Source organism: Momordica charantia, unplaced genomic scaffold (genome assembly GCF_013281855.1).
Source record: "Momordica charantia cultivar OHB3-1 unplaced genomic scaffold, Mcharantia_2.0 BLBB01000185.1, whole genome shotgun sequence".
Taxonomy (NCBI): Eukaryota; Viridiplantae; Streptophyta; class Magnoliopsida; order Cucurbitales; family Cucurbitaceae; genus Momordica; species Momordica charantia.
The window spans coordinates 16,488-34,992 of record NW_028275341.1 but is presented as its reverse complement, the minus strand read 5'-3'; the positions used below and the strand labels follow the sequence as shown (position 1 = coordinate 34,992).

The following is an 18,505-nucleotide window of genomic DNA, read 5'->3' as shown; positions in this document are numbered from 1 at the left end:
ACTGCCATTGTTACCACTACTGCACCCGTCACTGATCTCGCCGCCTACCGTTTCTGCTGATCTTGGGATGTCTACTGCCACTATCGTTGAAACTGAAAAATTCGAGAAGACAACAAACGATCCGTGGACATCTTCTCAACCATATGAACGACTCTCTTTTTGATCTCTTTGTAGTCCAAAAATCTGCAAAGTCATTTGGGACAACGTTAGAATCTTGATATGGCGGGGACGATGCAGGCAGGAGAAAACACGTCGTCGATAAATGACTGCAGTTTCAAATGTCAGACGACAAACCGGTGATGGATCGGGTTCATGAGTACGAGAACCTAGTGGCAAGTGTGCTGTCTGAAGGCATGAAGATGTGCGAGATTCTTCAAGCCAATGTGTTTCTCGAGAAATTTCCTCCTCATTTCTGGAGTGATTATCGCAACCACCTGAAACATAAGAATAAGGACTTGACTCTACAAGAGCTGATCAGTCACGCACGCACGGAGGAACCAACAAGGAAAAGGATAAGCTCTCTTCCCAATCCCTAATTCAGTTAAAACTAATTTAGTTGAATCTTCTAGTGCTTCCAAAGACAGTTCAAAAGCAATGGGAAGCAATTTGCAAGGGATAGAGCCTCAGAATAACAAGGGTCTCCAACCCAAAATACTGGTGGAAGAATCGAGAAATCGAAACTGGTATGCTATGTTTGCAGAAAACCCGGGCACAAATCCTACCAATGCACCTAGAAGATATAGGAAATATCAAAGAACTGCTCCACAAGCCAACCTTGCAGAGATGGACGATATCACTGCCGCTGTGGTTGTGGAAGCAAATCTAGTGGAAAACAAATCCGACTGGATTCTTGATACACGAGCGTCCAGACATTTCTGCTCAAATCGTGACCTCTTCCATGACTTTCGGACTACGCTGACAGCGAATGTGTTTTTATGGGGAACTCGTCCACAGTTGTAGTACTTGGGAAAGGGAAAGTTCTCTTGAAACTCACATCTGGCAAAACTTTATCATTAAGTAATGTGTTGTATGTTCCTTCCCTACATAGGAATCTGGTGTCAGGAGGTCTGTTGAATTGAGCCGGACTTAAGATTGTATTTTAGGCCGACAAGATTATCATCACAAAAAATAGTGACTTTGTTGGTAAGGGCTATCTTGCAAATGATTTGTTTGTTCTCAACACTACTTCTTCAAATGAAATTAATTATAGTTCTGCTTACATCGTTGAGTCTCTTGATGTGTGGCATGGTAGATTAAGGCATGTGAATATTGAATCGATTAAAAGGCTTAGAACTTTAAATTTAATTAGTACTTCTAATTTGCCTGAAACTGCAAAGTGTCCTATCTGTGTAGAAGCAAAGTTTGCTAAAAACCCTTTTAAACCTGTCACTGCAAGGTGTACCGAACTCCTAGAATTAATTCATTCTGATTAAACTGATTTAAAAAATACAACTAGTAGAGGTGGAAAAAATTACTATAGTTATTTTGTGTGATAATTTTTCTAGATATACAAAAATATATCTCCTAAAATCTAAAAAGGAAGCTAGTAGTATGTTTTTAAAATTCAAGCTGAGGTAGAAAACCAACTAAACAGAAAGATAAAAAGGATAAGATCAGATAGAGGTGGTCAATATATAGTGATAATTCGCTTAGAGTTTTTTGTGAATCAAGTGGGATTATACATGAATTTACTGCTCCATATTCACCTCAACAAAATGGAATAGCGGAACTTTAAAGAGCTGATAAATGCTATGCTATTAAGTTCTGGTCTATCTGATGATATGTGGGGGGAAGCTGCATTTTCTTCCTGTTTTATTCTTAACAGGGTCCTTCACAAAAAGCTGGATAAGACACCATACGAGCTCTAGAAGGGGTATTCGCCAAACCTGAGCTACTTCAAGGTGTGGGAGTGCTTGGCAAAGGTGCATATCAATCATTCAGAAAACCAACAGTTAGATCTAAAACTTTTGATTGTGTTTTCATTGGTTATGCTCAAATAGTTTTGCATATAGGTTCATGGGCTTGAATGATAAATCAATATGTGAATATAGAGATGCAGTTTTTTTTTTTTTGAAAATATCTTCCCTATGATTAGAACTGATGGTGACTCTAGTGGTATTTCAAAAACTGCATGCATGTCTTTGCCCTCCACTTCTGTTGATATGATAGATCTTGAACCTAAATCCAATAATGTAACAGATTCTGAACCTAGGAGAAGTAAAAGGCAAAAAGTTAGTAAAAGTTTCAGACCTGACTTCCTAACTTCCTATCTAGTAGAAAACTTTGACAAGATAGACGATCAATTCGCTTGCATGTATTTAATACACGATGATCCTAAAACCTACCAATAAGCTATAAATGTCTTAGATTCTAGTCTATGGAAAGTAGCTATTAAAAGTGAACTAGACTTCATAGTTATGAATCAAACGTGGGAATTGGTAGAATTACCTTCAGGAAATAAACCTATTAGGTGTAAATGGATCTTTAAAAGAAAAAATGAGACCAGATGGCATGATAGAAAAATATAAAGCTAGACTAGTGGTTGTAAGTTACACACAAAGTATGACATTGATTACTTCGATACGTACTCTCCTGTAACCAAGATTGTTACAATTAGATCTTTGATAGCATTGACTGCTATTCGAGGTTAGTAATACATCAGATGGATGTAAAAACAGCTTTCCTTAATGGTGACTAAAGAGGAGATCTACATGACACAACATGAAGTTTTTCTAGCTACTGGTCAAGAAAATAAAGTATGCAAGTTTAAAAAATGTCTCTATGGCCTAAAACAAGCTCCTAAACAATTGTATGAAAAGTTTAATGACATTTTGGTAAACAATGGTTATAAAGTAAATTGCTCTTATACATGTGTTTACTCAAAATTGTCTGGAGTTGATTGTGTGATAATATGCTTGTATGTTGATGATATGCTCATCTTTTGTTCAAACTTAGATATTATTAATGAGACCAAGTTGCTCATTTCTTCACATTTTGTAATGAAAGATTTAGAAGAAGCTGATGTAATACTTGAGGTAAAAATAAGGAAAAATGATAATGGATATTCCTTATGTCAATCACACTACATTGAGAGAATGCTTTAGAAATTTGATCACTTGGATAAATTACCTGTAAGAACACCTTATGATGCTAGCATGGATCGTAAAAGAAATCGGCGTGATAGTGTATCTCAATCCGAATATGCAAAGATTATAGCTAGTGTCATATTTTTAATGAATTACACTAGACCTGATATTGCATATGCAGTAAGCAAACTAAGTAGATACACTCATAACCCTGGTAAAGATCACCGGACTGCTCTACGTCGGTTGTTAAGGTATCTTCAATGAACTATTGTTCCATTTTAACAAATTTCCTACTATGCTAGAAGGATATTGTGATGCAAACTGGGTTACAGATAATGATGAAGTGAGCTCCACTAGCGGGTATGTATTTACTTTTGGCGGTGGAGCTATCTCATGAAAATCGGCAAAACAAACCTACATTGCTCGATCTACCATGAAATCCGAGTTTATAGCACTTGAACTAGCAGGTCAAGAGGCTGAATGGCTGAGAAGCCTTCTTGGAGATGTGCCACTGTGGGGGAAATATGTACCTGTATCCATACACTGTGACTCACAAGCTACCATAGGAATTGCAAAAAATAATGTGTACAATGGTAAGAGACGCCACATACGTCTAAGACATGGAGTTGTGAAGCAGTTACTGAAAGATGGAATTGTATCCTTGGAGTATGTGAGGTCCGAGAGGAACCTGGCGGATCTTCTCACCAAAGGCCAAACAAGAAGAGTAATTCTGGACTCCTCAGGATGTATGGGACTCGAGCCATTATGCTGAATCCATAGTCCTTCTTTTGGGTGATCCATGTATGGACTTGATAGATGTAGTGGAACATATGTAAATTCATAGCCCTTCTTTTGGTGGTCCATGAATGGACTCGATGGATATGGTGAAACATGTGAATCCATATTCTTTTTGGGTGGTCCATGCATGGACCTGATAGATAATGCTCAAAGTTTTCATAGCTCAGGTTTTTGAGTGGTTTATCTATGATAGACTTGATGAAGCGACAACGTGACTGTGAAGGTGAGGCCACCTTCTATGAAAGAGTTGTGAAGCCTCCTTCTAGAGCTTTCACGATAACCTAAGATGTATGTGCATAGCCACTAAAAACACTTGACAACTATCGCTGAATCAAAATCGAGGATTCAAATGTGTTGTGGAGGTCTCAACTATAATTACTGAAAGTTCAAGAGGTAACTCACTTTCATTACTTAGGTTGTTGTCTCACTTCACTAGGCATTAATTCAAATCGAGAGATATTAATATTTAAATTTATTTTTCTTTTTGCTCAGAAAACCTTTTTTTCTTTCTTTCTCTCTCTATTATTTAATTTTACTATTTGACATTCGTGGGGGATTGTTGGGATTGACATGTAAAACAAACTAGCTTCAAAATTGGAGTCAAAGGACAAGTGACAAGGTTGGAGGGAGTTTGGCATTCAACGGGACACCTGTATAGGTTTTTTTTGGAGGTTTTTAATTCTTGGAAAATGAAAAACTATTTTGGGCCTTACAACCACTATAAATTGGCAGTCTCCCACCACTCTTCAATCACTCATTCTCTTCTCTCATTCTTTACTCAATTTGTGTTTCCTAAAGATTTTCTGAGCTAGTTTTGATTCTACTCCATTCCGACGAGTGCACGTCTGAGTCGGAGGTTGTGTAACCTTGGGCAGTATACTGGTAGTAAAATGATTTAGCACCAAGGTCGTGTCGATTTTGCTTTCAGGACAGTGGTTCCGCCCACGGCACAACATTTTTAGCTCTCGGTTCAATTTTGGCCTTTATTTCGCAACATTCGACGCCTTCAATGCTAAGTTACATGCCGCCTGTGAGATCCACCGACTTACCAAACCATCTCAACGCAGCCGTGGATCACATCTCCTAAATAAGCTTCAGGTTCCTTATCATCCATATGAAAGATATGCACTGTCGGATAAGCGAATTGGTCGATATTGCCGCAGAGCTAAGTAGCAAGTTCATAGAAATTGAGAACAACAAAACAAGATATAGGGGAAATGAGGAGAAGTTTGTCTTCGCCGTTAGAAGTTAAATATAATAATAAGAACATATATTGGACCTAAAATCGAAGAAGATGAATTAACGCGAAGCTTCCTCTTCTTGTCAATGGCTTCTTACGATCCTCTGATACAACAGTTGTATTTTTTAGAATTTTATATATATATCAGTGGTATACCAACAAATAAATATTATAGTTATATCAATATAGTAGATCAACTGTAAATCAATAAAGTAAATAAACACACATATATATAGCATGTATATTCAAAGTATATCATAGGTATATCAGAATCAGAGAATTATATCATAAATATAGAACAGTAACATGTCGAGCATGGGGACAAAATTCCAAATTCGAAAATTACCGAATCACTCGTCCTAATAAATAAGGGGGAAACACATGATATTATCGACAAATTGGCAAGCATAAGATTACAAAGTGATTTATATATAAATAAGCTCTTTTTGGACGTGCATGGTCTGGATCAACCTTGTCAACCTGAAAAAAAAAAAGTGAATATATTAGTAAATCAATAGTATATCAGCTATAAATCAATTATAATATTACATAACGTAAATCAATAGTAAACTAATGATAAGATATATTAGATAATCAGAATCAGATAATCATATCATACTTTGTTTTGAGCTTGGGATATATTCGATACTTTATTATTTAGGTATTCGTTAAATTTTTTTTGTTGTATTTATAGAACTTAAATGTTGATGCTAAATGTGCAATTTTATTTTTTTTTTTTGTTTTACCATAATTGCAAGTGTCCCTTTAATAAATGTACAAAATCAACTATTTAATAACTCTTGCTAATTTCTAACTCGTTAAGGCACTTAAAGTTCAAATCTCCTCCCACACATATTGTACTAAAAAATTATTGAATAACTCTTTATAAACTCATAATCCTTTTTTTTTAGGAAAAAAAAAACTAAACATTTGTTTAAGTGATAAATGGATGAAATTGAAAATTTAGGATTCAAATGAATAAATCTTAAAAAAGATTAATGTTTTTTTTTCTTTTTTTAACATCTAAAAATTATATTTAATATTAAAAGTTTTCTTAGAACAGAGTAGTGAGCAGAATTGAGGTTTGTTTGTGGTTTTTCTTTTTTTTTTTCTTTTTTGTCTTGTGTTAACTTAAAATTGTCATTTTATTATGTTTACATTTGCAATATACACAAAAATAAATTGTGTAACCACAAACATTAAAACAAATATAATGAATTAAAACAAATAATTAACTTGTGACGTGGTTATTTCAAGAATTTAATTAAAAAATAAATAAAATTTGCAAATTTAATGTTTAACCTCTATACATAGTTTAGTGAATAATTTTTTTATCATAAACTTTAATTTTACCAATTTGAACCCTAAATCTGAGAAAATGTTAAAATAATTATTTTTTAAAAGTTTTGAAGATAGGTAGTTACCATTGGGAAGACGAAATTATTTTTTCAAATTGTTGACAACTTTTAACATTTTTTTAGTTCAACAATTATAGGACCATAGACTTTTTAGATGGTAATAAAGTTCTAAATCATTGAACTGTATTTGTATTTGGATAACAATGTGAGAATTAATCTGTCATATGTTTGAATCTATATTTCTCTATTGTGATGTACTATTATAAAAAAAATAAAAACTATTTTTATGCCTCGTGTATCTTTTTTAACTAGAATTGGACATACACTAAAAAAAAAGAAGAAGAAGAAGAAAAAGAAAAACTAGACGTGTTCATGTTCCTTGAAAATTTAAAAAGTATAATTGCATGATAATTGTTTCTGCTTTGTTTTAACTTTTATTAGAAGTCTTATATGAAAATTAAAATTTCAAATTAAATATACAAAATTTTTATGTTAGGTTTACTTTTAATAATTATTGTTGGAGGCAAAAATATGACATACCATGTGGCGAGATATGGCTAAGCTACCACCGAGCTCCTAAGCTCACCTATTGCCAAGCTTATAGGTTCACCTATGGCCGAGCTCATAAGTTCACCTATTGCCGAGCTCTAAAGCTCACCTATGACCGAGCACCTTAGCTCACCTATGGCCGAGCTCATAAACTCACCTATAGCCGAGCTCCCAAGCTCACCTATGGCCGAGCTCCCAAGCTCACCTATTGCCGAGCTCCTTAGCTCACCTATGACCGAGCCCATAAGCTCATCTATGGCCGAGCTCTTAAACTCATCTATGACCGAGCTTGAGCTCATCCATAGTCGACCTCAATCATTACTGACCTGTAGCCCGACATCTAACCGCCTGGGTCGTAACGGCCATAACGAACGTGTCCTTTCACTCCGCCTATAAAAGGATCTTCATTCTTCTTACTCAGGTATGCAATTCTACTCTGAGAATGACCTATTTGAGCTCGCACATATACTGACTTGAGCGTCAGAGTGTACTTTTTTTTTTTTTTTGCAAATCCTACCTTGCATGAGCTCGCACCTCGTCAGCTTGGCCAATTACCACGTGACCAACCTCGGTAGCTCGGTAGAATTTTGCATCAACAATTATTATGCATTTTATAAGTAAAAGATGATAAAATAATAAATTTATTTATGTGTAGAAAAAACTTGGAAATGAGAGAAAAAAAAACTTAATTTTTTTTTATTTTTAAAATTTTTATACAGTTTTGGTAACATTTTAAAAAAAATGAGAAACGAGAAACGGGCACCAAACACAAATTTGTACATGAGAAACAAGAAATTCAAATGCTATTAAACGAGCCTTAGTATTTTGGTTGGGGTGTTTTTTGGCGACTTGATTCTATACTTTTTTGTTTTCAATTCATTTGTTGGCTTCCTTTGGGTGATTTATTGATGGGTTTCCAGCATTATTCGATAAATTCAAAACTTTACCGTTGAACTAAAATTAAAAAATAAAAATAAAAACAACTAAAATGCTTAATCTAAATAACTGCCAATTCGCTGTAAAGAGACTAACGGATTCCTTTTTTTCCCCCAACGCAATAAAGAGTGCAAATCAAGATTGGGATTGGGGCCAATAACTTCCTCATTTAAAGTTGAAATTGCATATTTGAATTTAATTTATACGACAATTAATTATTATTATTTTTTTATAAAAATAAAAATGGAAGAGATGCATTACCTCCATTTTCAGGCTTCTATATTCTTTAGTTTTCCCTCTGCCTTGTCTTTTGCTTTCACTGTTATTCAGAAAAAACGTCGCCATGGAAAAACAAAGCTTCCTTTGCTTAGCAGATTCAAGCAGCTCCGACAGTCCTCTTCATTCCTGCACACTTCATACAACTCAATCAGGTCTCTATATCCCTCTCTCATCACTGTTTTTCGAGCGGGCAGGTTAAATTACCATTTTTGTTCGTATAGTTTGTGCTTGATTTCAATTCGATTCCTCTGGGTTAAAATGCTCAATCTAGTCTCTCTAGTTTGGTTAATTCGACTTTTGTATATGACACTTTTTTTCCGATGTGGTAGAGAGACAATGAGTTGACACTCAAAAAATATATGGCAAAAGTAAAGAATTTGAATTGGGTAAAAAAATTAATGGTGGGACAAGTTGAATTTACCAAACAGTATACTGAATGTTTGTGTTCATCATCTCGGCTAAAGAAAGAAGATATGCAACATAAAAAAAGATGGGTTAAAATAGACCCCTATATTTTTAGTACGTGGATTCATTTTGGTTCCTGTAATTTTAAAATATCCATTTTAGTCCATGTACTTTTAATTTTGGTTAATTTTAGTCCATGTACTTCCAAAATGTTTGTTTTGATCCCTGCATTTTTAAAAAGTTACCATTTTAATCGCTTAATTTTATCTTCAATCTCATTTTTCTATCACAACTTCAATAGGATACTACACTCAATATATTTCTTAAAATGTAACCATGACTTATATTAAGAGATTTTTGTTATGCGTAGAATTTTATGTTAAAATTTTGCAAGGACCAAAATGATCACCCTTTTAAAAGTACAAGGACAAAAACGAACATTTAAAAATTACTAAGGACTAAAATGAAGTAAAGTTGAAATACAAGAACCAACAGAAACATTTTAAAAATATAGAGACTAAAATAGACCGAAAATACGGGGACTAAAATAGTTTTTTAACCCGAAAAAAAAATTGTTCACATGTTGTAATGATAGAGACATTTTCAGAGATTTAACCAAAACAAGGGACTAAATTGAAATGTGTAGAATCATGGGGTTCGAATTGAAATCTATCAAACTATAGTACTTGATGGTTGTTTAACCTTACAATATCTTCAGTTGATATAAAAATTAACCAGTTCCAACAGTTTCAGACATGGACAAGAAAATGAAGGCCATAATAACCGCTTTGGAAGAAGATGGGCAATATCAAAACAGAAAACTAGAGATCAAATGTATGCTTGAAGAGTACAATAGATCTTACCAATCCTTGGCTGAAAAATACGACTATTTGAAGTTCATATTTGTTAACATTCTCTTTTCTGGGTCATCCACGCCTTCAGACGCCGAAATATTCCGATGCAATATCAAATGTCCAGGCCTCAAATCCGTCTCTGTCGATGGCAGCCTCAAATGTAACAATGACATCTTGGACAAAGAGTTCCTGATCAAGCTAAGAGATGAATTGGTTTCAAGTAAGACATGTAATCATAATTCTGATGAAATAGTTGAAGCAAGAGATGACAAAATGTATGGAAGCATCGCGGCTCGTGCTGAGATAGACGATACCGAGTTAAAGATGAACAAGTTTGAACTACAACGGGTTAAAGATGTACATCCATTGGTGGCTATTGCCCAGTGGGAGAGTACATGGAATGAACTAAACTCAAAGGTGACAGTGCTCATGGAGGAAAATCTGCAGCATCAGGAGGAGTTAACCAGGAGAAACAATGAAAAGAGAGAGGCCATTAAAGAGCTTCACCAACAGATAAAATTCCTAAAGAGTGAGAACAGGTCCCTCCAGAGTTCTCTCAGATTCCCCAAAGAAAGGTCAAAGCCATATCGCTCTCCAATATCACGACTGGCAGAAACGATTTCGAACAAGCTTTTGGGGTGGGGTTGTTCTTGATCTGAACTTCAGTTGTTCAACAACAGATTCCTTCCACATTCAATCCAATCATACCCAATAGTCTGTGATCTGTAATTGAAAATGTTATTCAAATAATTGAAGTCAAATGGAGCTGCCCCTTTGCGGATTTCTTTTGAGCATATGTCGTGTTTGTTTAATAAGATCCGAGGGCTCGCGATAGTTCAGATACTTCACCCTTGTGTGCCTTCAAAAAATTGTTTCGTAAAATTAAGCAGCTGACAATTTATAGAGTAGCTATCAGCTGCATATAAGCTTCTAGCAAGATAATTTTAGATTCAAGCCTATGAAACATGTAAGCTTTGATCTACCAAATCAACCGAGAGAAAAACCAATCTTCTTGTCATTCTTTGGTAAACTTAAGAACATTTTCCCTTCAGAATAATGACATGTACTGTTATCGCTTACTCGAGTATAGCTGGGACTGTTTATATGAAGCATCATTAGCTTCGTCCCGCACCTGACAATCTGATTGAATCAATTCAAAGTACCCAATCAAGTCCTTCAGAAGTGTCACCAATAATCTCCACAAGAACATAATCCGTCCTTGAAATGATGAAATCTTTTTGAATCTCGGACCACAAACTCTCGATGAACGACTTTCGAAATTAACTTAATGACAGTATGACAGTCTCCACAGACCCTAAGGTTTTTAATGATGCTTATGGTTGTTCCAGCTGCAGAGTTCATCACTCCAAAAGCAACAGCGAGTTTCTCACTGTGAACCCTCAAGATTATTTCTTTTTCCTCTTCATCAACATCATGAAGAACTGATGTCATGTTTGGCACATAGCCTATCTTTTGAAGCTCCAAAGTTAGTTTCTCCAAATACTTGTAAATCATCTCATGTTGAGGATGCTCTTTATCTCCAACCAGAAAAACGTGAACTCTGCCTTTCAGTTCGACCAAACTGAAGCCGGGCGGTTTAACAAGTTGGCGGTTCTTCATTAGAGTTCTCATCCTTTCGACATCTGCCCAACGTCCAGCATCTGCATAAAGGTTTGAAAGTAAAACATAGTACCCACAATTATCCGGATCAAGTTCAAACAATTTTGAGCGGCAATCTCGCCAAGGTCCACATTCTTGTGGATTCTACAAGCCCCAAGAAGAGAGCCCCATACTACAAAATCAGGCTTCATCCTCATTCCCTTGATTAAATTGTAAGCCTCACTGAGACATCCTGCACGTCCGAAAAGATCAACCATGCAACCATAATGCTCGATGCCGGGCTCGATATCGTATTTATACTTCATGGCATTAAACCAGTGCCAGCCTTCCTCTACCAAACCGGCATGGCTGCACGCAGCAAGAACAGATACAAAAGTGATGTAATTTGGCTCCACTCTGGCCTGAATCATCTTGTAGAAGATGTCAAGAGCTCCTTTGGCGCAGCCGTGCATGCCATAACCAGCAACCATGGCCGTCCACGACTTTACATTCTTCTCCTTCATTCGATCAAATGTTTTCTTTGCCATTTCAACTCTTCCACATTTGCAATACATGTCAATTATAGAGGTACCAACACACACATTTTCCTCCAAATCCATCTTTATAACCTACATGAACCAGCAGATCAAGCATTACTATTGTTCGTACAGAGACCATCACATTTAAAGCAGTGAGTCATGGAAAAAGACAGATGCATTACAGATCGTCATTTCTTTCGCAATAATATTTGGAAGGTTGAACTTCAAAAAATTTCGAATGAAGAATAGCTTAAACTCATATATTGGTCCTCAACTTTTGTGCTAGATTTTAAGTCCTAAACTTCCAAATATTCAGTCTTAATCCCTAACATACCTGAAGTTTTGAATGTTCTATTTCAGCCCCTAAACTTTTCATGAAATACCATTTTCGTTCTTGGTGCTAAACACTTGCCTACTTAAAGATTTACTCATCAGGTAAATGTAGGGGTGCAAGCCAAAAACAAAAGAACCAACTTGGCCGACCAAATCAAATTAGTTGGATGGAAGATAATCACCTGATTATGAATACACTTGCCCGCCCTCAATGCCCCGGCATGAGCAGAAGCCAACAAAACAGCGGATAAGGTCACCGCATTGTAGCGAACGCCATCATGCCTCACCATTCCATGAAAAACCTCCAAAGCCTCCTCAGACAACCCACTTTGAGCATACACTGCAATCATTGAGTTCCAAGAAATTTCATCCTTCTCTTCCATCCCATCAAACACCTTCCTAGAAACCAAAGGCTGCCCGCATTTTGCATATGCATCAATCAACGTGTTGCCAACTCCAACATTCCCATCAAAGCCTTCTTTTATCACAAACCCATGAACGTCTTCAGTGATTCCCTTTTCTGATACTCGAGAACAGGCCGATAAAACCGAAACCATGACGACGGGATCTAGAGGAATCTTATTGCCATCTTCAACCTCTGTTTCCTCCTCCAAAAAATCCTTGAAAAGCAACAACGCATTGTCTGCTTGCTCGTTTTGGACGTACCTGTAAGACAGTATTAGAATAAGAGATCCTGTATTGTACCTGACACCACAAGTGAGGAGTAGTGCTTAAAATATGAACAAAAGGTTAAATTTACTCTTAAGTTTTAAAATGGTATCGTAGCGGGATGTCATGTGTTTCAACTCCACAAGTGAGAGTAAAATCCACCAGAATAAAAGATTAAATTTACCTAGTCTGTCAACTTAAACTTTTGAAGTCTCGTTTTTGAACTTCACAAGTGAGTGAGGGACAGCGAGAGTGTTAATACTATAAAGGTTTTAGTAGTTGAATTGTACCCAGTAATCATGGACGTCCAGGAGACCACATTTCGCAGAGGAATTTCGTCGAACAGTTGTCGTGCATCCTTCAGTTGGCCGCATTTCGAGTACATATCAATAAGCGCAGACGAGACAAAAAGATCAGTGTCGAAGCCGAAGACGAAGGCTTGCTGGTGGGTCTGCTTGCCGGCGACGAGATCGCACAAAGCCGAACAGGATTTGATGGCGCAGGGGAAACTTGACCGGCTGGGGCTTAGGGCCAGCTTTCGCATGGAGGAGAAGGCGCGAAGAGCTTCAACCGAATCGCCGCCGCGGGCCAAATCGGCAATTACCGAGTTCCACGAATGGACGTTGGATTTATCAACGTATTTGTTGAACCATGTCGCGAGGTTGGGATTGCTTGAGTATCGGCGCCAACAGAGTTTCAAAGGAAACAACAATTCAATTGAAGAATGATTTGAAATTCCCATTCGAAATCTGTTTCTGCTTAGTGGTTAGTTTTCTTATTCATTGATTATGTGCATACTGCATACGGTCTGTTGAGGAAGCTGATTCCGGTTCCTGTCCCATCTGAAACGGCAAAATTTTCAAGGAATTTAGGGAGGGAGAAGCTCATCATTTTTTAAAATATGTTCAATTACAAATTTGGTTGGGATGATTTTGGGTATATTGCAATTTATTATTATTATTATTATTATTATTATTCTATATGATTTAGGTTTATTATTATTCTATATTATTATTTTGATTGAAAGTTTCAATTTGATTATATCTCCCCTTTCAAAAAATAATAAAAAATAAAAGATTATATCTCATAGGTTGTACTTAAATGATGATTCTCTCACTTAAAAAATCTACAATTTTTTACGCGCAAATAAGTTTTAAAAAAATGTTTGAAAATTTTCGCTAAATGACAAAGAATTAATATGTATTTTTAAAAATGTCCCAATTTTTCACTTTTTTTTAATATAGCATAATTTTTACTTTATTTTAGTATACAATACCTCATATTTAAGTTAGGCTTTGATTCAATTATGATATTTTTGTTAAAATTTTAAACTTCATGTTCTATTTAAAAATAAATATTTATTTTATATTATTTAATTTTGTGAGTTTTAATTCATAACAGAGGTGGAGTGGGTTTTTTTTTTTCCTTTAGTACAAGTGGCAACAATCGAACAACATTTCAAAAAAAAAAAAAATTCAAATCTCATTTTGTGTGTGGAAAGTTTGTCGTGTTAGAATGTTTGGTGAGCCCCTAAATTTCAGGGGAAAAACCAGATCCAACTTTCACAACATTTATTTTAGTTCATATACGATCTATTTTATTTAAAATTTCAGCGTTGTGACACAAACAGACATCAAATCAAATGGAAGAATAATTTTAAGATCTAAAACACATTTCAATTCCAATGGAAATTGCCATTAATGTCAACACATGAAATCTTCAATTCAAGGAACAAGAAAAAGCATCACACTCGAACATTAACAAACAGTCTTAAAACTAAAGAAAACACAAAGGCTCAGACCGAATACAGAGAGGTCAAGATTCAGCTCAACAGAACCGGACCCACTTTTCCCCATGAACTCGCCGGAGTCCGGCGCCGGCGCCGGCGCCTCCGAGTTCGAAGGAGCTGCAGACATCGGAGAAGAACGCTCATCACTCGGAGAAGGAAAAAACGAAGACATATTTTGAGAAGTTGTATGAGGTGAAACAGCCGGAGATGCCGAGATTGAAGAGGGCTGAATTCCGGCTGCAATGGCGACGAAGACAGCCAGAGACAAGGCAACACAGAAGCCGGCGGTGGCAGCCATTGATGTCAGAAAAAAGCTCTTCAAGGAATTATAGCAACCAACGAAGAAGAAACAGCTCACATAAATATGGCAAAAAGGAGAGGATAAAGCAGTAAAAAGGCAGAGTTTGAGAAGTGGGTAACTGTTGGAATGGTGATTGAACAATGAACATCACGAGAAGGGCAGCGTCCACATTAAATACGGTGTCGTTTGTATGTTTGCTGATCCAAAAGCTCTTGTTTCTCCTTGATCTGTCTGTTTTTTGTCTGGTTTCGTTCCTCAAAGTACAGAAAGATTCCTCCATTTCGAGGTGGAGTGGCCATTTCAATGGCGTAAAACAAGTTTCAGTCTCAATGGGGTCTTTTCTCTCAGACCCACAGCCCATGTGACGACGCCGTTTTGGGACAACAAGAAAAAGCTTACTTTCTAGCAGCAATTTTGGTTGTTCTTCCCCTCCAATTACTCAGGACAGCCACCAACAACAGAAAAGTACTTTTATGCCAACAGGAGTTTCTGCTTCCACTCAACAATGTCTGCAAATGGTAATAAAAAAGAACAGCATTTTGTGATCAAAACAACCAAGCAAACTTCCCATCCATCACTTGACTGATCTCAAGCTGCAATACCGACCTGCATTCGTGAAAAGATCGTACGTGTGTATAAAGTTTAATCAATCATATGAGATCAATGATAAATGGTACAGATCAAAAGAATCACTTGATACAGCAACTTTCCTTTTGCCATAATTCTGTGTGAGGTTGGGTGGGGGTTGAATCTATCATGAATAATAATAATAATAATAATACAGGAATATTGCCTGCTAGTGCAAAAAACATGAGGAAAGGAAGAAAAAGTGAAGTTCATTCCAAAAATTATATAAATGGCAGATTTGGCCATTATGTAACAGATCGTCTCGTCTCGTGGTGTTGGAATCGGTACGGAAGTGGAATTTCTTTCATTAGAGAAGCCTTAGGTGTGCGGTGTCGTTCAACGATTTTATCTGCCAGCCTGATTTTAGTGAATGCTGTAAAACAGTCACAGATGAATCTGCAATGCAAAACTTGTGCAGCATTACCAAGCTGCATTCTAGGAGGCCTGTGAGGAGACACTTAATTGGAATTGAATGTGTGAAGATGCCGATACAAGTCGTACATGAGGAAGAGCTTCTCATACTTAGATTATTTAGTGCACTTTGGTGACTATCTCGAGGGGATACCTCGTCTTCAGCTTCATGCTCTCCGGTCGTAGTCACAGTTTGTAGCCTGCTTTTGCCAGACTTTTTCCTTGTGAACCCGTGTCGCTGCCTATGAGGAAAATCCCAATGTGGTGATGGGAGAGAATTCCCATCTCGATCGTGAATTGAGTTGGTTAGTTCGTGTGACATTTGAAGTGATAACCCTTGATTCTCATTGGGATGATATGATAAAACATCTGACCTCAGCTTTTCGGGGAGTTCCAAGATGGTTCTATTCAGAAAATGAACCATACGGAATTCCACCTGCCTTAGCGATTCTCCAGCCGGTGCGGAGAAGTCAGGTTGGATTCGATCAATGAAGCTCAATGTTTCAGGTGTATATATCTCAGATCGGAGGCAACGCTCCCAGTGTCCCTGGCTCATCTCCATAAGTGCATCTGAATTTTGTATTTGTTCTTCCAAAAAATTCATTTCCTGCAGGTTCGTCGCATAAACAATTTACACAATTCAAGAAATAATGCAGAGAAAAAGGATCAAACATCAGACACAGGTGACGACCACTTGACTAGTAGTAGCTAACGACCGTTTTCGATCAAATTCCTGGCTTTTATAAGAGTGAAAGGAGACAGTTTCAAACATATAGCCGAAATTGTCAACCATTTTAATCCAACCTCAACAGAACATTGATGCCTAACTCCCCAGAATTCAACGAAAAACATGAACATAATCATTCGGCTGTAAAGAATTCAATATGAAATAATAGTTGGCTGAAGGACAGTAGAACTCATTGCTGCTTGTGCTTGGTTGCCTAAACTACGCTATTAATGCTTTAAAGAAATTGCGATTGCCCATTTCATATTTAGCTGGTTTATTCTTAAAACTTAAAACCTCATAGATTCTGAATTGGCTTCATTGGCCATTTGAAACAAAGCTTTCCCTCAAATTCAGACAGACGATAAACAAGAGATTAACAGACGAAGTTATCTTGGTTCAATAACAATCCGTATTAAAACAATAACAAGCTTTAAAACGAGTAAGAGAATTGAATTCCTAAGAGCACAATAAACAAACAGTTGGTGAGCATAATCCGAGGATATTACCTGGCAAACTGAAACGGCCATCGATCGGGCCCGATCCAACGGCGACGAATACACGGCATTGAAACGAACCCCCTGAGATTTCAAGAACACCGCCAATGCTCTCGCCTGACGCTTACCTTTCGGCGTCAAAGCCGCCTCAGGGCACCGCCCGCCGACCAAGTCCGACCTCAAATTCAACTCACACTCCCCATGGCTTATCAGAAAAACCTCCATAACCACCCGATCGTCGTCAATCGAACTGGACGAGAAGCTTCGCGTGAACACCGGCGGCGGAGGCAGCTGCGGCGGCGGCGCCAGGACATTATACGGGTCCCAAACCTTGATCGCCGGCCCCAATCGAGGCGTGCCGAGAGAGGAAGGCTGAGGAGACAGCGGCGACGCCAATGCGTGGCACGGTAGCATCTCCGGCTCCTGCTCTAGAACCTTCTTCACCAAAAAGTTCTCCAATTCAGCCCTAGCCGGCTCGACATTATCGTCTCCATCGTCGTCTTCTTCCTCCTCCTCCTCCTCCTCCTCCTCCTCCTCCTCCTCCCTCTCCTCCGCTACTTGCACGGACTGAGCCGATCCCATGGCAGCGAACTCGATGCACGAACCTTATCGATCCAGTCAGTGGAAATGTTCATGATTGAACATTGAGGAGTAAGAATTCTGCATAATGCGATGAAGATTCAGCAGAGAAACGAATCGAGGGGTTGGGCAGATCTAGAGAGAAGGGAACAGATCTGATCGGAGATGGGCCGCTGCGGAGTGGGAAATCTGAAAAGGGCTTCTGGTGAAGAACAATAGATTAGATTCAATCGTTCCGTTTGATTTTTCTTTCTTTTTTTTTTTTCTTTTGGTTCTGATTTTGGTTTTTCACACGATCCGTTTCGTACAGAAACAACAATTGAGAACTTCACGCTTTTTTGTTGTACGCAAAAGAGACAAGCATTTTAAGCCGAAGCCACGCTCTCGAAAGTTCACACTGTCAAAAACCCCAAGGGCATAATACAATCCGCCAAGGTTAGAAAGTAAAAACATTGAGGTCCCTCTATATAACATATTTTACTGTGTGTTTTTAATTTTTTTACCCTAGTTTTGCTTTTACATACGGATTTTTTTAATTTAAATTTCAAAACAAAAATAAAGTTTCAAACGAAAAAAGAAAAAGAAAACCGTGGAGATTTAAATGAAAATGATACTTATAACACTGTTGCTCTAAGTGTGTAAATATTTGAAAATATAATCAATTTTAGGTGATATGACTAAGGTATTAAACTGGCACGAGCCTATTTTAATTAGTCAAAATATTTATGTTGAAAAAAAACAGTCAAAATATTACCTGCTTAACTCAACTCGTTAAGTCATTAATCCCTTACTAAAAGTTCATGATTTCGAATCTAGAAAGAAAATAGAATAAATAGTCAATTTTATTTAGAGTTTTAGTTGAAATATTGCTAGTCTTTTCCTATTCCAATATTTTGAGTGATTTTAAATTTGGACGGAGTTGTTTAGATCAA

At 37.1% G+C, this 18,505-nt stretch overlaps 3 protein-coding genes and 1 long non-coding RNA gene across 4 annotated transcripts; 2 read left to right on the top strand and 2 right to left on the bottom strand.

The window, feature by feature from the left end:
* Window positions 1-2,717: 2,717 nt before the first annotated feature.
* LOC148207104 (uncharacterized) lies at window positions 2,718-4,071 on the top strand. Its single transcript, XR_015788173.1, has 2 exons — window positions 2,718-3,337; window positions 3,419-4,071. It is a non-coding gene; the product is annotated as an uncharacterized LOC148207104 (long non-coding RNA).
* Window positions 4,072-5,388: 1,317 nt separating this feature from the next.
* LOC111016910 (pentatricopeptide repeat-containing protein At3g26782, mitochondrial) lies at window positions 5,389-13,572 on the bottom strand. The gene is given in 6 exon segments (XM_022292482.2): window positions 5,389-5,604; window positions 8,229-8,372; window positions 9,515-11,232; window positions 11,235-11,733; window positions 12,159-12,642; window positions 12,936-13,572. Coding segments are annotated over 4 exon segments (1,977 nt in total). The 5' UTR covers window positions 13,388-13,572; the 3' UTR covers window positions 5,389-5,604; window positions 8,229-8,372; window positions 9,515-10,690.
* On the top strand, window positions 8,276-10,286 carry LOC148207103 (protein NETWORKED 3A-like). The gene is made up of 2 exons (XM_088118499.1): window positions 8,276-8,398; window positions 9,399-10,286. The coding sequence occupies exons 1-2, from the start codon at window positions 8,311-8,313 to the stop codon at window positions 10,157-10,159; spliced, it is 849 nt and encodes a 282-aa protein (XP_087974625.1). The 5' UTR covers window positions 8,276-8,310; the 3' UTR covers window positions 10,160-10,286.
* A 1,830-nt stretch (window positions 13,573-15,402) lies between the features above and the next one.
* Window positions 15,403-17,913, bottom strand: LOC148207102 (uncharacterized). Its single transcript, XM_088118500.1, has 2 exons — window positions 17,007-17,913; window positions 15,403-16,380 (listed from the first exon to the last, which is right to left on the bottom strand). Exons 1-2 carry the CDS (start codon window positions 17,574-17,576, stop codon window positions 15,670-15,672), a joined length of 1,281 nt encoding a protein of 426 aa, XP_087974626.1. The 5' UTR covers window positions 17,577-17,913; the 3' UTR covers window positions 15,403-15,669.
* Between the last annotated feature and the right edge of the window lie 592 nt (window positions 17,914-18,505).

What these genes read in the sequence shown, in the direction of transcription:
- LOC148207103 (XM_088118499.1), top strand. Translation starts at nt 8,311, where the DNA reads ATGGAAAAACAAAGCTTCCTTTGCTTAGCAGATTCAAGCAGCTCCGAC. An exon ending in ACTTCATACAACTCAATCAG is followed by an intron (nt 8,399 to 9,398) that starts GTCTCTATATCC and finishes CAGTTCCAACAG; the next exon opens with TTTCAGACATGGACAAGAAA.
- LOC148207102 (XM_088118500.1), bottom strand. Translation starts at nt 17,576, where the DNA reads ATGGGATCGGCTCAGTCCGTGCAAGTAGCGGAGGAGAGGGAGGAGGAG. An exon ending in TGGCCGTTTCAGTTTGCCAG is followed by an intron (nt 16,381 to 17,006) that starts GTAATATCCTCG and finishes ACGAACCTGCAG; the next exon opens with GAAATGAATTTTTTGGAAGA.